The sequence below is a fragment of the Oncorhynchus masou genome, chromosome 32 (assembly GCF_036934945.1).
Source record: "Oncorhynchus masou masou isolate Uvic2021 chromosome 32, UVic_Omas_1.1, whole genome shotgun sequence".
In the NCBI taxonomy this organism is placed as follows: domain Eukaryota; kingdom Metazoa; phylum Chordata; class Actinopteri; order Salmoniformes; family Salmonidae; genus Oncorhynchus; species Oncorhynchus masou.
The window spans coordinates 35,754,897-35,768,606 of NC_088243.1; the positions used below are offsets into that span (position 1 = coordinate 35,754,897).

At 39.8% G+C, this 13,710-nt stretch overlaps 1 protein-coding gene across 1 annotated transcript; it reads right to left on the reverse strand.

Annotated features, from left to right (window-relative positions):
• Positions 1 to 5,654: 5,654 nt before the first annotated feature.
• On the reverse strand, positions 5,655 to 13,011 carry LOC135526017 (C-C chemokine receptor type 6-like). Its single transcript, XM_064954038.1, has 4 exons — positions 12,697 to 13,011; positions 7,635 to 7,991; positions 7,100 to 7,510; positions 5,655 to 6,984 (listed from the first exon to the last, which is right to left on the reverse strand). The coding sequence occupies exons 2-4, from the start codon at positions 7,980 to 7,982 to the stop codon at positions 6,610 to 6,612; spliced, it is 1,134 nt and encodes a 377-aa protein (XP_064810110.1). The 5' UTR covers positions 7,983 to 7,991; positions 12,697 to 13,011; the 3' UTR covers positions 5,655 to 6,609.
• Positions 13,012 to 13,710: the final 699 nt, after the last annotated feature.

Below are 13,710 nucleotides of genomic sequence, written 5' to 3' on the forward strand. Positions count from 1 at the left end.
CATTTTTCAACAACTTTGGAAGTATGCTTGGGATCATTGTCCATCTATTTTGTGAAGTGCACCAATCCCTCCTGCAGCAAAGCAACCCACAACATGACAGTTGGGATGGAGTTCTTCGGCTCGCAAGCATCCCCCTTTTTCCTCCAAACATAACGATGGTCATTATGGCCAAACAGTTCTATTTTTGTTTAATCAGACCAGAGGACATTTCTCCAAAAAGTACGATCTTTGTCCCCATGTGCAGTTGCAAACCATTGTCTGGCTTTTTTATGGCGATTTTGGAGCAGTGGCTTCTTCCTTGCTAAGCGATCTTTCCTTTTATGTCGATATAGGACTCGTTTTACTGTGGATATAGATACTTTTGTACCTGTTTCCTCCAGCATCTTCACAAGGTCCTTTGCTGTTGTTCTGGGATTGATTTACACTTTTCTCCCAGTACGTTCATCTCCAGGAGACAGAACGCGTCTCCTTCCTGAGTGGTATGACGGCTGCGTGGTCCCATGGTGTTTATATGTGCATACTATTGTTTGTACAGATGAACATGGTACCTTCAGGTGTTTGGAAATTGCTCCCAAGGATGAACCAGATTTGTGGAGGTCTATAATTTTTGGGCTGATTTCTTTAAATTTTCCCATGATGTCAAGCATTGAGGCACTGAGTTTGAAGGTAGGCCTTGAAATACATCCACAGAGCATGGCACACCTCGTGGGTTCACTGGGGCCACCCATATGAAAAGTAGTGGCCCCAGCCGACTCAAATGATGGGATTAATTAGACTCAAATGATGTTAATTAGCCTATCAGAAACTTCTAAATCCATGACATAATTGTCTGGAATTTTCCAAGCTGTTTAAAGGCACAGTCAACTTAGTCTTTGTAAACTTCTGACCCACTGGAATTGTGATACAGTGAATTATAAGGGAAATAATCTGTCTGTAAACAATTGTTGGAAAAATTACTTGTGTCATGCACAAATTAGATGTCTTAACCTACTTGCCAAAACTATAGTTTGTTAACAAGAAATTTGTGGAGTGGTTGAAAAACAAGTTTTAATGACTAAGTGTATGTAAACTTCCGACTTCAACTGTACATACCTCAATTACATTGTACCCCTGCACATAGAATTGGCACTAGTACCTCGTGTATATAGTCAGGCTATCGTTACTCATTGTGTATTTATTCCTTGTGCTATTGTTTTTCTATTATTTAAAAAATGTCTCTCTGCATAAGTAATCATTTCACTGTTAGTCTACACCTGTTCTTTACGAAGCATGTGAGTTGCTTCTTTCCTGGACATCGGTGGCTCAGTGCAGTCAAGCAGAAACTACACCGTTGAGATTTAAAGATATGATGACAATTTCAGAATGTAACAGGCTTTTACTTCAGTTTTTTCATCAGGTTAAAACTCAATAAAGCAAGTCTCAAAAAGAAGGAAAATGTCTGTACATTTCAGCTGTTTCAAAAACATGGCTCAGCTATTACATTTTTACATGTAAGACTGCTGGCGCAACAAGCCAACTGTTTTCACTGCCCTGCTTAGAGGGGGCAACTGTCTGGTTATTCTCCTGTGCTTCCTCCGGATGTAGCGTTTGAGTTGTGATTAGTTTGCAAGTTTACATTGCAGTAAAATGTGTTGTCAAGGTTATTTTTGCAAAAAGTCTAATTAGTGTGAAGACCCTCCAATTCTTGTAAATCATCATAGGGAGTTATGTGAAAATTGTACCTTTGTGTTCAAAGGGGCCCTAACAACACATGTTGCATACAATGTTTCAGCAGTGTCTTTTACACTCGATCAAGATTCTTGCATGTGGTGTTGTGATTTTGATCTTTGTGAACTCAAATCCAGTCTTATGTAGGTCAGAAAAGGGGGGCAACTGTAACAGTGTCTCTTTCCTGCAGTCACTGACCAAAAGTGCCCTTTTTGGCCCCAAAGGGGGATTATTAATAATTTTCATAATTAACTTCTTCAATATAAGGTGCGCTCTTTTAATTTTTGGATAAAAAACGTTCCCGTTTTAAACAAGATATTTTGTCACAAAAAGATGCTCGACTATGCATATAATTGATAGCTTTCGAAAGAAAACACTCTGACGTTTCCAAAACTGCAAAGATATTATCTGTGAGTGCCACAGAACTGATGCTACAGGCAAAACCAAGATGAGACGGCATCCAGGAAATGAGCAGGATTTTTGAGGCTCTGTTTTCCATTGTCTCCTTATATGGCTGTGAATGCGAGAGGAGTAAGTCTGCCCTTTCTGTCATTTCCCCAAGGTGTCTGCAGCATTGTGACGTATTTGTAGGCATATCATTGGAAGATTGACCATAAGAGACCACATTTACCAGGTGTCCGCCCGGTGTCCTGCGCCGAAATTGGTGCGCAAAAGTCAGCTGCAAGTATTTTTCCATGGAATTTAGAGAAGAATGCAAGCTTCCACGAACGATATATCAATGAAGAGATATGTGAAAAAACACCTTGAGGATTGATTCCAAACAACGTTTGCCATGTTTCGGTCGATATTATGGAGTTAATTCGGAAAAAGTTTGACGTTGTAGGTGACTGAATTTTCGGTTCGTTTCGGTAGCCAAATGCGATGTACAAAACGAAACGATTTCTCCTACACACAGACGCTTTCAGGAAAAACTGAGCATTTGGTATGTAACTGAGAGTCTCCTCATTGAAAACATCCGAAGCTCTTCAAAGGTAAATGATTTTATTTATTTGGTTATCTGGTTTTTGTGAAAATGTTGCGTGCTAAATGCTACTCAAAATGCTAAGCTAGCTTAGCATACTCTTACACAAATTAGTCAATTTCTATGGTTCAAAAGCATTTTTTGAAAATCTGAGATGACAGTGTTGTTAAGAAAAGGCTAAGCTTGAGAGCAGACGCATTATTTTCATTTTATTTGCGATTTTCAGAAATCGTTAACGTTGCGTTATGCTAATGAGCCTGAGGCTTTAGTCACGATCCCGGATCCGGGATGGGGAGTTTCAACAGGTTAAGGGCAGTCAGGTCTGGAGAGAACCAAGGGCTATATCTGTTCCTGGTTCTAAATTTCTTGAATGGGGCATGCTTATTTAAGATGGTGAGGAAGGCATTTACAAAAAAAACAGGCATCCTCTACTGACGGGATGAGGTCAATAATCTTCCAGGATACCCGGGCCAGGTCGATTAGAAAGGCCTGCTCGCTGAAGTGTTTCAGGGAGCATTTGACAGTGATGAGTGGAGCTTGCTTGACCGCTGACCCATTACGGATGCAGGCAATGAGGCAGTGATCGCTGAGATCTTGGTTGAAAACAGCAGAGGTGTATTTAGAGGGTAAGTTGGTTAGGATGATATCAATGAGGGTGCCCGTGTTTACGGCTTTGTGGTGGTACCTGGTAGGTTCATTAATAATAATTAATAATTAATGATAATTTGTGTGAGATTGAGGGCATCAAGCTTAGATTGTAGGATGGCTGGGGTGTTAAGCATGTTCCAGTTTAGGTCACCTAGCAGCACGAGCTCTGAAGATAGATGGGGGGCAATCAGTTCACATATGGTGTCCAGAGCACAGCTGGGGGCAGAGGGTGGTCTATAGCAGGCGGCAACGGTGAGAGACTTGTTTTTAAAGAGGTTGATTTTTAAAAGTAGAAGTTCAAATTGTTTGGGTACAGACTTGGATAGTAGGACAGAACTCTGCAGGCTATCTCTGCAGTAGATTGCAACAACGCCCCCTTTGGCCGTTCTATCTTGTCTGACAATGTTGTAGTTAGGGATGGAGATTTCAGAGTTTTTGGTGGTCTTCCTAAGCCAGGATTCAGACACGGCTAGGACATCCGGGTTGGCAGAGTGTGCTAAAGCAATGAATAAAACGAACTTAGGGTGGAGGCTTCTAATGTTAACATGCATGCAACCAAGGCTATTATGGTTACAGAAGTCATCAAAAGAGAGCGCCTGGGGAATAGGAATGGAGCTAGGCACTGCAGGGCCTGGATTCACCTCTACATCACCAGAGGAACAGAGGAGGAGTAGGATAAGGGCACGGCTAAAAGCTATGAGAACGTCCAGAACAGAGAGTAAAAGAAGGTTTCTGAGGGTGATAAAATAGCTTCAAGGTATAATGTACAGACAAAGGTATGGTAAGATGTGAATACAGAGGAAGTAAACCTAGGTATTGAGTGATGATGAGAGAGATATTGTTGATGGTATTTAAATGTTTAAATGAATGATTAGAATATTCCACCCTGAAATCATATATTTGTATGAAATTGATTAGAATCATAAAATTATTATTAATGATGTGTGTAGTTTTAGTCAGTGAAATTATAATAAATGTTGGTCAGTGAAATTATAATAAATGTGTAGTTTTAGTCAGACTTAGGGTAAAGCAATAGATCTGTACAATATGTTTTTATAGTATCTTAAACACAGGCTGTCTCAACAGAATTCGGTGCTGACCTGGCTAGTGGCCTCTGAGAGATTGCGGAAAGGACGGGAAGTACTTCCCACAGTCTCCCTATCTTGATTTAGGATGGGGAGTGATTCTTACGGCCTCCCCTAATCTTTGACGGCTGGATAGTGGGACAGTATGTGCGTAGGATACCTTCTGTTTGTGTGTGAAAGTATGTGCGTAAGGAGTCTGTTTGTGTGTGAAAGTATGTGCGTAAGGAGTCTGTTTGTGTGCGAAAGTATGTGCGTAAGGAGCTAGTATAAAATGAATGGTTTTGTACAATGAACCAGCCCTCTCGTGAATAAACATTTGGACTATTTTGGCTGGGACTCTGTCTGTTTCATTCAACCAGTACCTTACAAATTCTGGGTTGTAGAGCGAGTAGCTGCAAGATCCAGGTGTAAATGTCCAGAGCTTGCGATAGAAATCCGGGGATATGGAAAGCAAATAGGTATGCTCTGGTCTGAGTCGCGTTGTACAAAAATTTTCGAGCTAAAGGATAGCTGATGACCACCAACCATGGTTAGCTGAATACAAACGTTAGCCTGTAAACTGGCTAACTTCTGGATAGCTTCTGGCTAGCTTCCATATATAATACATATATATATAATATATAATACACTGTGATAGAATCTATACCTCATATAATACACCATATGATTTCACTTGTCATGAAAACCTGAAATCAGCCAAAAATTCCCAATTCACAATGAGTACGTATCTCAAGCAGCCTAATGATGCTGTGACTGTCTATATGATTAGATTTTGTTGAAATGTGTCATCATTAGGGTTTATTAGATGTTTAAGCGCATTACAGGTGGCGTCTGTGACACAAATACTGTAGACCTTCTCCTATTATGAATTAATTCCAATTATACCACAGTTGTACAGCTGCGTTGTCATCTCCACTTTTAGCTTCCCTTCCTCCACTCTATCTATGCCTATTGACTCTGCTCATCCTCGAACACTTTCATGTGGAAACTTAATCTGAAGTTGTTTTATTTTCTCTTACCCTCTAATCTTGCTCAAACCAAAACTCTCTTTGTTGTTGAAAAGTGTCTTACCTGAAAAGCTTATGAAGATAACAAAAAACAGGATGTTAAGAAAATAAAGTGGAAGGTCTTAATGTGTCTTGTAGGATCATGGACACAGAGAAGGGAGAGTACTATGCTTGCATTTGTAAATACAGTATACTGTATTCCAAGGTTCAGGGGAGAGTGGGGTAAGTTGAAGTATTTATTAAATTCAGCAACACTCCGTCAAGGGAAATATAGTATTATTTCTAACAAAGATGTCTACATATATTTCAGGATGTTGTGTATCCCTGGAAATAACCCAAATTCATGTAACCAGTACAATTAAAGATTTGTGCAAAGCAAATCAAGGCAAAGGGTGGCTACTTTGAAAAATCTCAAATCTCAAATATATGTTAGTTTAACACTTTTTTGGTTACTACATGATTCCATATGTGCTATTTCATAATTGGGATGTCTTCACTTTTATTATACAATGTAGACATAGTACAACTAAAGAAAAACCCTTGAATGAGTAGTTGTGTCCAAACCTTTGACTGGTACTGTATACATATTTTTTAACAATAACAATACAAAACAAAACTTACACATACAAATGGCAACATCACACCTGCTCACACCGCCATCTCCAGCATCACTCTCCACCATATTGCCTCAAACTGCACCATTTTGTATCTCTCTGTAGCCCACACACACTTTCATTTGGAAAGCTCCCCTTTGGCACCAAATTACTTTTACTGAAAGACTGGTTTATGCAAAACATCCCATGGAACTAGTGAATGCTTATTTGTATTTTAGAGTTATTTTTAAGAGAGATGAGATATTTTCTAGACAAATACATTTACTTTAAAGACACATAGTGTCATTGTATTCTATTAGATTGCATCCAGTAAATTTTTATTCTATTGTTTTTATGTTTTAGTAATTCTTGGCTATATTTTGACAAAAAGCAGTATCATGCTGTGAAACAAATTGGCATTGATAAGCAAAGAGGAATATTGGTCATTAGAGCAATTTCAATACATAATTATCAGCATCCATGTTACAAATACCATGTACTGTAGCTACAGCATCAATCAAATGCTCATAATAACAGTCACTACTGGACTTCCTGTAGTTGGAGGCAATCTCAACCTACTCCCATCTTCACATGGTGAACGAGGAGCCATTCTCATTGTTGGATCCGTCAGTGGACTTGCGAGCTGGGATATAGAGGTCAGAGGTCATGCGTGAGGAGCGACACGAGGGGTAGATGTACTTCCTGCCCAGGCACCACAGATCCACCAGGATCTTCCTGAAGTGGTTCCTGAACTTGACCCCGACGAAGGCGTACAGGATGGGGTTGAGGCAGCAGTGGAGGTAGGCCACGCTCCTGGTGGTGGTGAGGGTGGTGAGGATGACCTTCTCCTCCTCACACTCCCTCTGCTGAAACAGAGCCACTGTGTGGTAGAGCAGGGCCATGTTGTAGGGCAAGTGGCACACGATAAAGACCACAACCACAGCTAGAACCACACGCACTGCCTTAAGTGAGAGAAGAAACAACAAGAAACTTAATTGACCCTATAAGAAACATTGACTGTATTCTTATAATTAAACATTCTAATTCTATGACTGGAACTTTGGTGGATACTGGAACCTTGTGCCTCTGGGTGTTGTGGGCCTTCAGGAGGGTCCAGATGATGCTGGCATAACAGAAGACCATGACCAGGATGGGCAGGAAGAACCCCATGGTCATCTGCAGACTGGGTACCAGCACCTTTATCAGCCGGGCGGTCTTGTTACTTTCAAACTGAGCCTGGCACACGGCTATAGTCTCTCCCAACCGGTTGGTCTCCTCAACCCGCTCGTTGTAGATGACTGTGGGGATAGACAGGGCTATGGCCAGAGCCCAGATGGCTGTGCAGATGAGGCGGCTGTAGATCAGGGTCCGGGAGCGGAGGCCGAAGGAGCGCCTGGCCTGGACGATGGAGATGTATCGGTCTCCACTGATGCAGGCCAACAGGAGCATGCCACTGTACAGGTTGATGCTGTAGGCTCCTCGTAGGGCCTTAGAGAATGAACAACATATTCTTATAATTCCATGCAATGTTGACATCTGCCTCTGACTTCACTGTAACATGAACGACATTGAAACATCAGGAGCTTTATTAGGAACTACACCAAACCCGTACCTTGCAGACCACCGAGCCCATGCTCCAGTCATGCTGCTCATTGTAGATGATGAGTGGCAGGGTCACGATGAACAGCAGATCTGCCACAGCCACGTTCAGAAGGTACATGTCCGTCATGGTCTTGGCTTTCTTGTAGAAGGCATATGTAACAATCACCAACGCATTGCCACAGAGACCGAATGCACAGATGAAGGAATGGATGTAGGTCTGTATGACTATCTCCATATCGTGGTTGAGATTCAGGTTACAGATATATTCTGTTCCGCTTTCATCAGGATAACTTTCAGTGTAGTCTTTTGGGTCATAATAATCATATTCATCCGTTTGCGTCGCATTATGCACCTCCATGTTTATCACCTGTGGAGAAAAATATATATTTCTGCCGAAAATAGTAGGCCTTCTATCATGATTTAGTTATTGAATGTCATGATGTACAATCAAGTCCATAACAAAAAGAGAAGATATGAAGATATGAGAAGATATGAACATCACAGTAACTGAACTATTGTCTGTAGCTTCAATGTGACATGTCCTATTTTACACATACAGCAGTGAAACTGAGGAGTGCAAACCCTATTTACTGAGAAACCAACATGTCTGAGAGCTTGAGAACATCCGTTGGTTGTGAATGACCCCATTTTCTGTTGTGACTGAGAGTACATCAAGGCACGTGTAGGTGTTTAACAACTGCATTTGTCTGATCGAAAGCACTGATCCAATCCTTATCAGACCCAAGGCTAGAGATACTAAGACACCTTGTACACAGCATCTCACATCTGTTCCCACATCAACACTGATGTGCCTAAAACAGGTCAACATGATGCCAGTGAAGCCTGCTTGCAAGCACATCGAAAATCAGCTCCCACACGGTATTATCATGACTCTCATGACTTCTGTTTGATAAGAATGATAAACATGACCGAAAAGACAAATTGTGTAAAGCATTTGGTAACTACACTATATTACCCAAGTACTGTAGCTATTTATAATGGATAATAGCTGTAGAGATGTACAGTGACACACTGTATGAGGAACAATCTGACTACGGTGAGATATTGTCATGCTACCACTCACATGTTACACACGTGCTATGTTAAAAGACACTTCCGTCTTTCACAATACATGTTCCTGTTCCTATTTAGCTTCCCAACCACACTCTGTATCTCACCGACAGCCATTTAAACGCAATTAATTGCAAGATTCTCTGTGCTCAGTGTCACAATAGTGCTGATCCACAGTGTGAAGACATTAATCTCTCAATCATCTAAGAACGGTTACGAATGAATGTGCTCATAGTGCTCGAGGATTTGCTCGTGCCTTGGAATGTGATGTGATTCATTGCGGATCCTCTTCAAATAATACATGGGCCTTATACAGTATAGAGCTTTTCAAGGACAAAATTGCTTTACAACCATAGAAACAAAACAATAATCTGAGCTCTAAACCAGAGGTGGGACCAAGTCACTATTATTCGAGTCACAAGCAAATCACAAGGTCCAAGTCTCAAGTCAAGTCCAAAGTAGAACAGGTCAAGTCCAAGTCGTGCAAATAAAAATTTGAAATACATATTTGTGCAATTATTTGTTCAACTACAAATCTTTGTCTATTTATTGAGGCTACCAGACAGCCCTTTTCATTATTTTGTCTATAACACCTTTGGATTATGTAATTGTAAAATATAGACCTTGTAGCAGTGGTAAGGGCCTGTAATCAGCAGAAGGCATGGCAGGTTGAAGTGCTCAGAGTGTAGATTTATTTCCAGGTCTTGGTGATTGTCACGGCTGTTGGAGAGGACCAAAGTGCAGCGTGGTACGTGTTCATACTCTTATTAATGGAACTGAACACTGATTAACAAAACAACAAAGAGAACAAACTAAACTGAAACAGTTGTGTCTGATGCAGACACAAAACAGAAAACAACTACCCACAAACACCAGGGGGGAACAGGCTACCTAAGTATGGTTCTCAATCAGAGACAACGAAAGACAGCTGCCTCTGATTGGGAACCATACCAGGCCAAACACATAGAAAAACAACATAGAATGCCCACCCCCACTCACGCCGGCAGTGATCCAATGGGGAAAGTGTCATATTATACAAAATATACAAGTAGATTTAGCAAATATTCATGGATATACACGGGCAATAGCCCAAAATAAATAACCTCTGTGTCAGGCTTAACCTGACCTATCTGAACAGACACAGTTAGAGGGCAAGACCGCACAGCCTCCCCTTGAGACGCACAGCCTCTGTCTAACAGAAGCTCTAACAGGTAGCCTACACACACTGAGTGTTCAAAACATTACAAACACCGTCCTAATATTAAGTTGCACCCCTTTCCCCTTTGGACTCTACAGTACAAGCTGTCAAAAGCGTTCCACAGGGATTCTGGCCCATGTTGATTCCAATGCATCCAACAGTTGTGTCAGGTTGGCTGGATGTCCATTGGGTGGTGGACCATTCTTGATACACACGGGGAACTGTTGAACGTGAAAAACCCAGCAGCGTTGCAGTTCTTGACACACTCAAACTGGTGCAACCCAGTTCAAAGGCACTTAAATCTTTTGTCTTTTTATTTATATATATTTTATTTCAGGGGGTGGCTCAGCATTAACATTGCGGATAGTTCCATTAATGTAATTGTCTGCATCATTTCCAATCCCCAATATATTTTTGGGGTAAATATATCAATATACATACATACATACACATACCCATTAATGTTTATATATATATATAAACATTCATACACATATATATATACATACACATAGACACTTTTTTTAAAGAATCCACCATTATTATTCCTAGCAAAGCCTACCACCCCTCCCCCAATTGGTGTAAACTAGTAAACAATAACACTTAGGCTTCTACCTTCAGTTTATACATACTATACACATTTTACAGACACAATCTATTTTACAATGTATATATTTTGTTTGTTTTTAGTCCGTCGTCTATTTCTGATGTCCATCCAGTTTGATTTCTATTTGTAACTGTGCTATTTCACAACATTTCTGAACCTATATACATTTTACAGACCCCGTATGTTTTACATTGGTTATCTTGTTATTATTAGTCCCACCCTTCAGCTCCATTCAACCCCTTCCATCTATCTCTCAACACCATCCATTTTGGATTTCTATTTTCAATATATTTTTCGACTGTGCTTCACAAAAGTACTGAACCTTTCTATTCTCATAGCTTCTACAGATTGTAAATTAAAGATTAATTTTTTTGCTAAAGTAATTATTATATTATTGATCGATTGACTAAGACTTTTCAATTCACCCAGTATTGCTATCTGCAGCATTAGTTCTAGGTAAATGTTGCAATTCTTCAGTCATTCCTGGAGCTGTGACCAAAAAACGAGCTACGTATGGACAGTACCAAAATAAATGATCTAATGACTGTACCTCCTCGCAGCAAAATCTGCAGAGCTGGGAAGATTGTATCCCCCATATATATAACATTCTATTGGTTGCAAGAATTTTTGAATCCAGCGTTGTTTTGCGTGTCAATTCTTAAACCATGTGCCATGGAATTGGTACGTCGAAAATCTCTTCCCAACTATTTAGCAATTTATATGGCACAGCTGTCAATTTTTTGGTCCTTAAATGAAATTGGTATATATTTTTATGTATCACAATTTTCTTTAGCCATTTTTGGTCTTTAATGCAGGGCCGACAGACAAGTTCCTTACTTTTTCCCCTTCCACTTGGTAATGCTGCAATTGGTCGGTTGCAATTTTGGGTAGAGCAAACATTTCGATATGTCTGTGTTAGCTGACATAACTCCACTAGTCCTATTTATGATATCATTTACAGAAATTATATATATATATATATTTTTAAATGATCGTAAAAAAAAAGTTTTATGGAGAAGTATATTTGTTGTTTTATTTGTTATGTCTTTTCAGGTGTATTAAACTGAAATTGCAACCAACTTTCTAAGGCTTGTTTAAAAAAAATAATAATGGAAAGTGAGCAGTTGTTATCTGAATAAAGGGAAAAAGGCCATTCTTGAACATGGGGTGAGATATTCTTACTAATTTACTAGAGAACCATTTTGGATGCAAGTATAAATTTTGTATGACTGATGCCTTTACTGAGAGGTCGAATGCTTTAACATTTAATATTTTCTGCTATCTGAATTCATGTTCGTTATATAAATAGGCCATTTTAATTTTGTCTGGCTTGCCATTTCAAATAAAATTGAATATTTTTTGTTCATATAATTTAAAAAGCAGGTCACTAGGTGTAGGCAAAACCTTAATCAAATAGGTTAACTGTGATATGACTAAAAAGTGAATCAGGGTGATTTTTCCACAGACAGTTATTTTCCTTTCCATGGTAGCAAGATCTTATATATTTTTTCTAACTTTCTATTAAAATGTATTGGAGTGAGATCATTTCTTTCTTCTGGGATATGTATGTAAATCTTTTGTCTTGATGGTTCACCACCCTCTGGCACACATACACAATCCATGTTCCAATTGTCTGCCTCAAAGCTTAAAAATCCTTCTTTAACCTGTCTCCTCCCCTTCATCTACACAGACTGAAGTGGATCATACAGTAGCTTTCACCTGGATTTCCCTGGTCAGTCTATGTAATGGAAAGTCAGCTAACGTTAGCCACCAAGCTAGAATTCATGACATTTCATACATTTTGAAAATTTGTAACATATTGCACGTTTAGCAAATTTTGGGAACATATAATACAAATTGTAATTTGTAACATATCATATAAAATAGGTAATGTAAGTCCACAAATTAATATATACCATACAAAACGCAACATATAATGCTAAATGGGGTGTCACGGATTTACGTACAGAATGATATGAAATGCTCTGAGACCAGGTTGCAGGCTCAAGGAAGGGAACGCCTGTAGTGTGTCAATGTATGAGTCAGCGAACAGGTGTTGTGCATGTTGTGTGTGAGAAATAACACTATTTTGGTTCGTCAAAGGTTTTACAAGCCTCATTCATTACTAGACATTATTTCCGATGTAACTAAGAACCAGTTTATTTCAAATACTCTTCATAAGTTATCAGTACATACCTGTAGACAAGCCCTTGAGAGGACAGGTTGCTGGGATACAAAACAGTTGATGAAAAATGTTCTGGTCAGGTTAAGCCCAAAATGTAGCCTTCTAAATCAAATCAGGCAAAGCCTGGTCAATCTTGTAAGCGAGGATGCCCAGATATATTAACTTGATTTGAGAATACTCCTGTTAGGCTATTGTCTCGGATATCCCAGACATTGGAGCAATGTATGCTAGCATTGGTATATTACCTGATGCAACAGTCTGTGTACAGAGACTAGTTTGGATACCTTATGATCTCTGCAGACATAAGTTACTGTGTGTGGGGGTCAGGATCGAGTGGTTCAGTGTGGTTGGCTGTGTCTCTCCTGGGAGGTGGAAACCTCACGGTGTCACAGCTACTAGCTTCTGCACAGATGATCTTATCTCTGCTTATCTGTTCTCTCTTTTTTGATCTCATGCCTGCATATCTACATCTCGCCTGTGTTCAAAGACACATAGGCGTTTATGTAATGCCTACACACACCCACTGACATCTTCATATTCAAATCAAACTTTCAATTGGTAGTTTGAGCATTTTCAGTTGCACATGAATGTCAATTCAAATTGACATTTGAATTGACATACATTAACCCTTAGGCCCAACATTCTAGGCATAAGGTCTGAAAGGATATGATGGGAATAGGCACTGTGACAATAGCTCCAACTTGCCCTCTGACAGGCTCAATAGAGTTTTTACCACATTGCTTGTACTAATAGTACTAACCTCTTAGATGTTAAGTCATATATTTGGGAGATTTTGAGTGGTTCTGGACCGGTTCTGACTGATATTTCCGTGTACAATGCACTCTGGGAACTTCATAGGGTCCAGTGCCTTACAGCAGTGGTTCTCGAACCTCTTCTCAGGGAACCCCAGATGTTTCACAATGTTGTTGTAGCCCTGAAGTAGCTCAACTGATTCACATAGTCAAGGGCTTGACAAATTGAATTATGAGCTATCTGTGGAATAAATCAAATACATTAAATATCTG

Coding starts and splice junctions, on each gene's coding strand:
- LOC135526017 (XM_064954038.1), bottom strand. CDS start 7,982: ATGGAGGTGCATAATGCGACGCAAACGGATGAATATGATTATTATGAC. Junction 7,511..7,634: donor TGGGCTCGGTGGTCTGCAAG/GTACGGGTTTGG, acceptor TCATTCTCTAAG/GCCCTACGAGGAGCCTACAG. Junction 6,985..7,099: donor ACAACACCCAGAGGCACAAG/GTTCCAGTATCC, acceptor CTCTCACTTAAG/GCAGTGCGTGTGGTTCTAGC.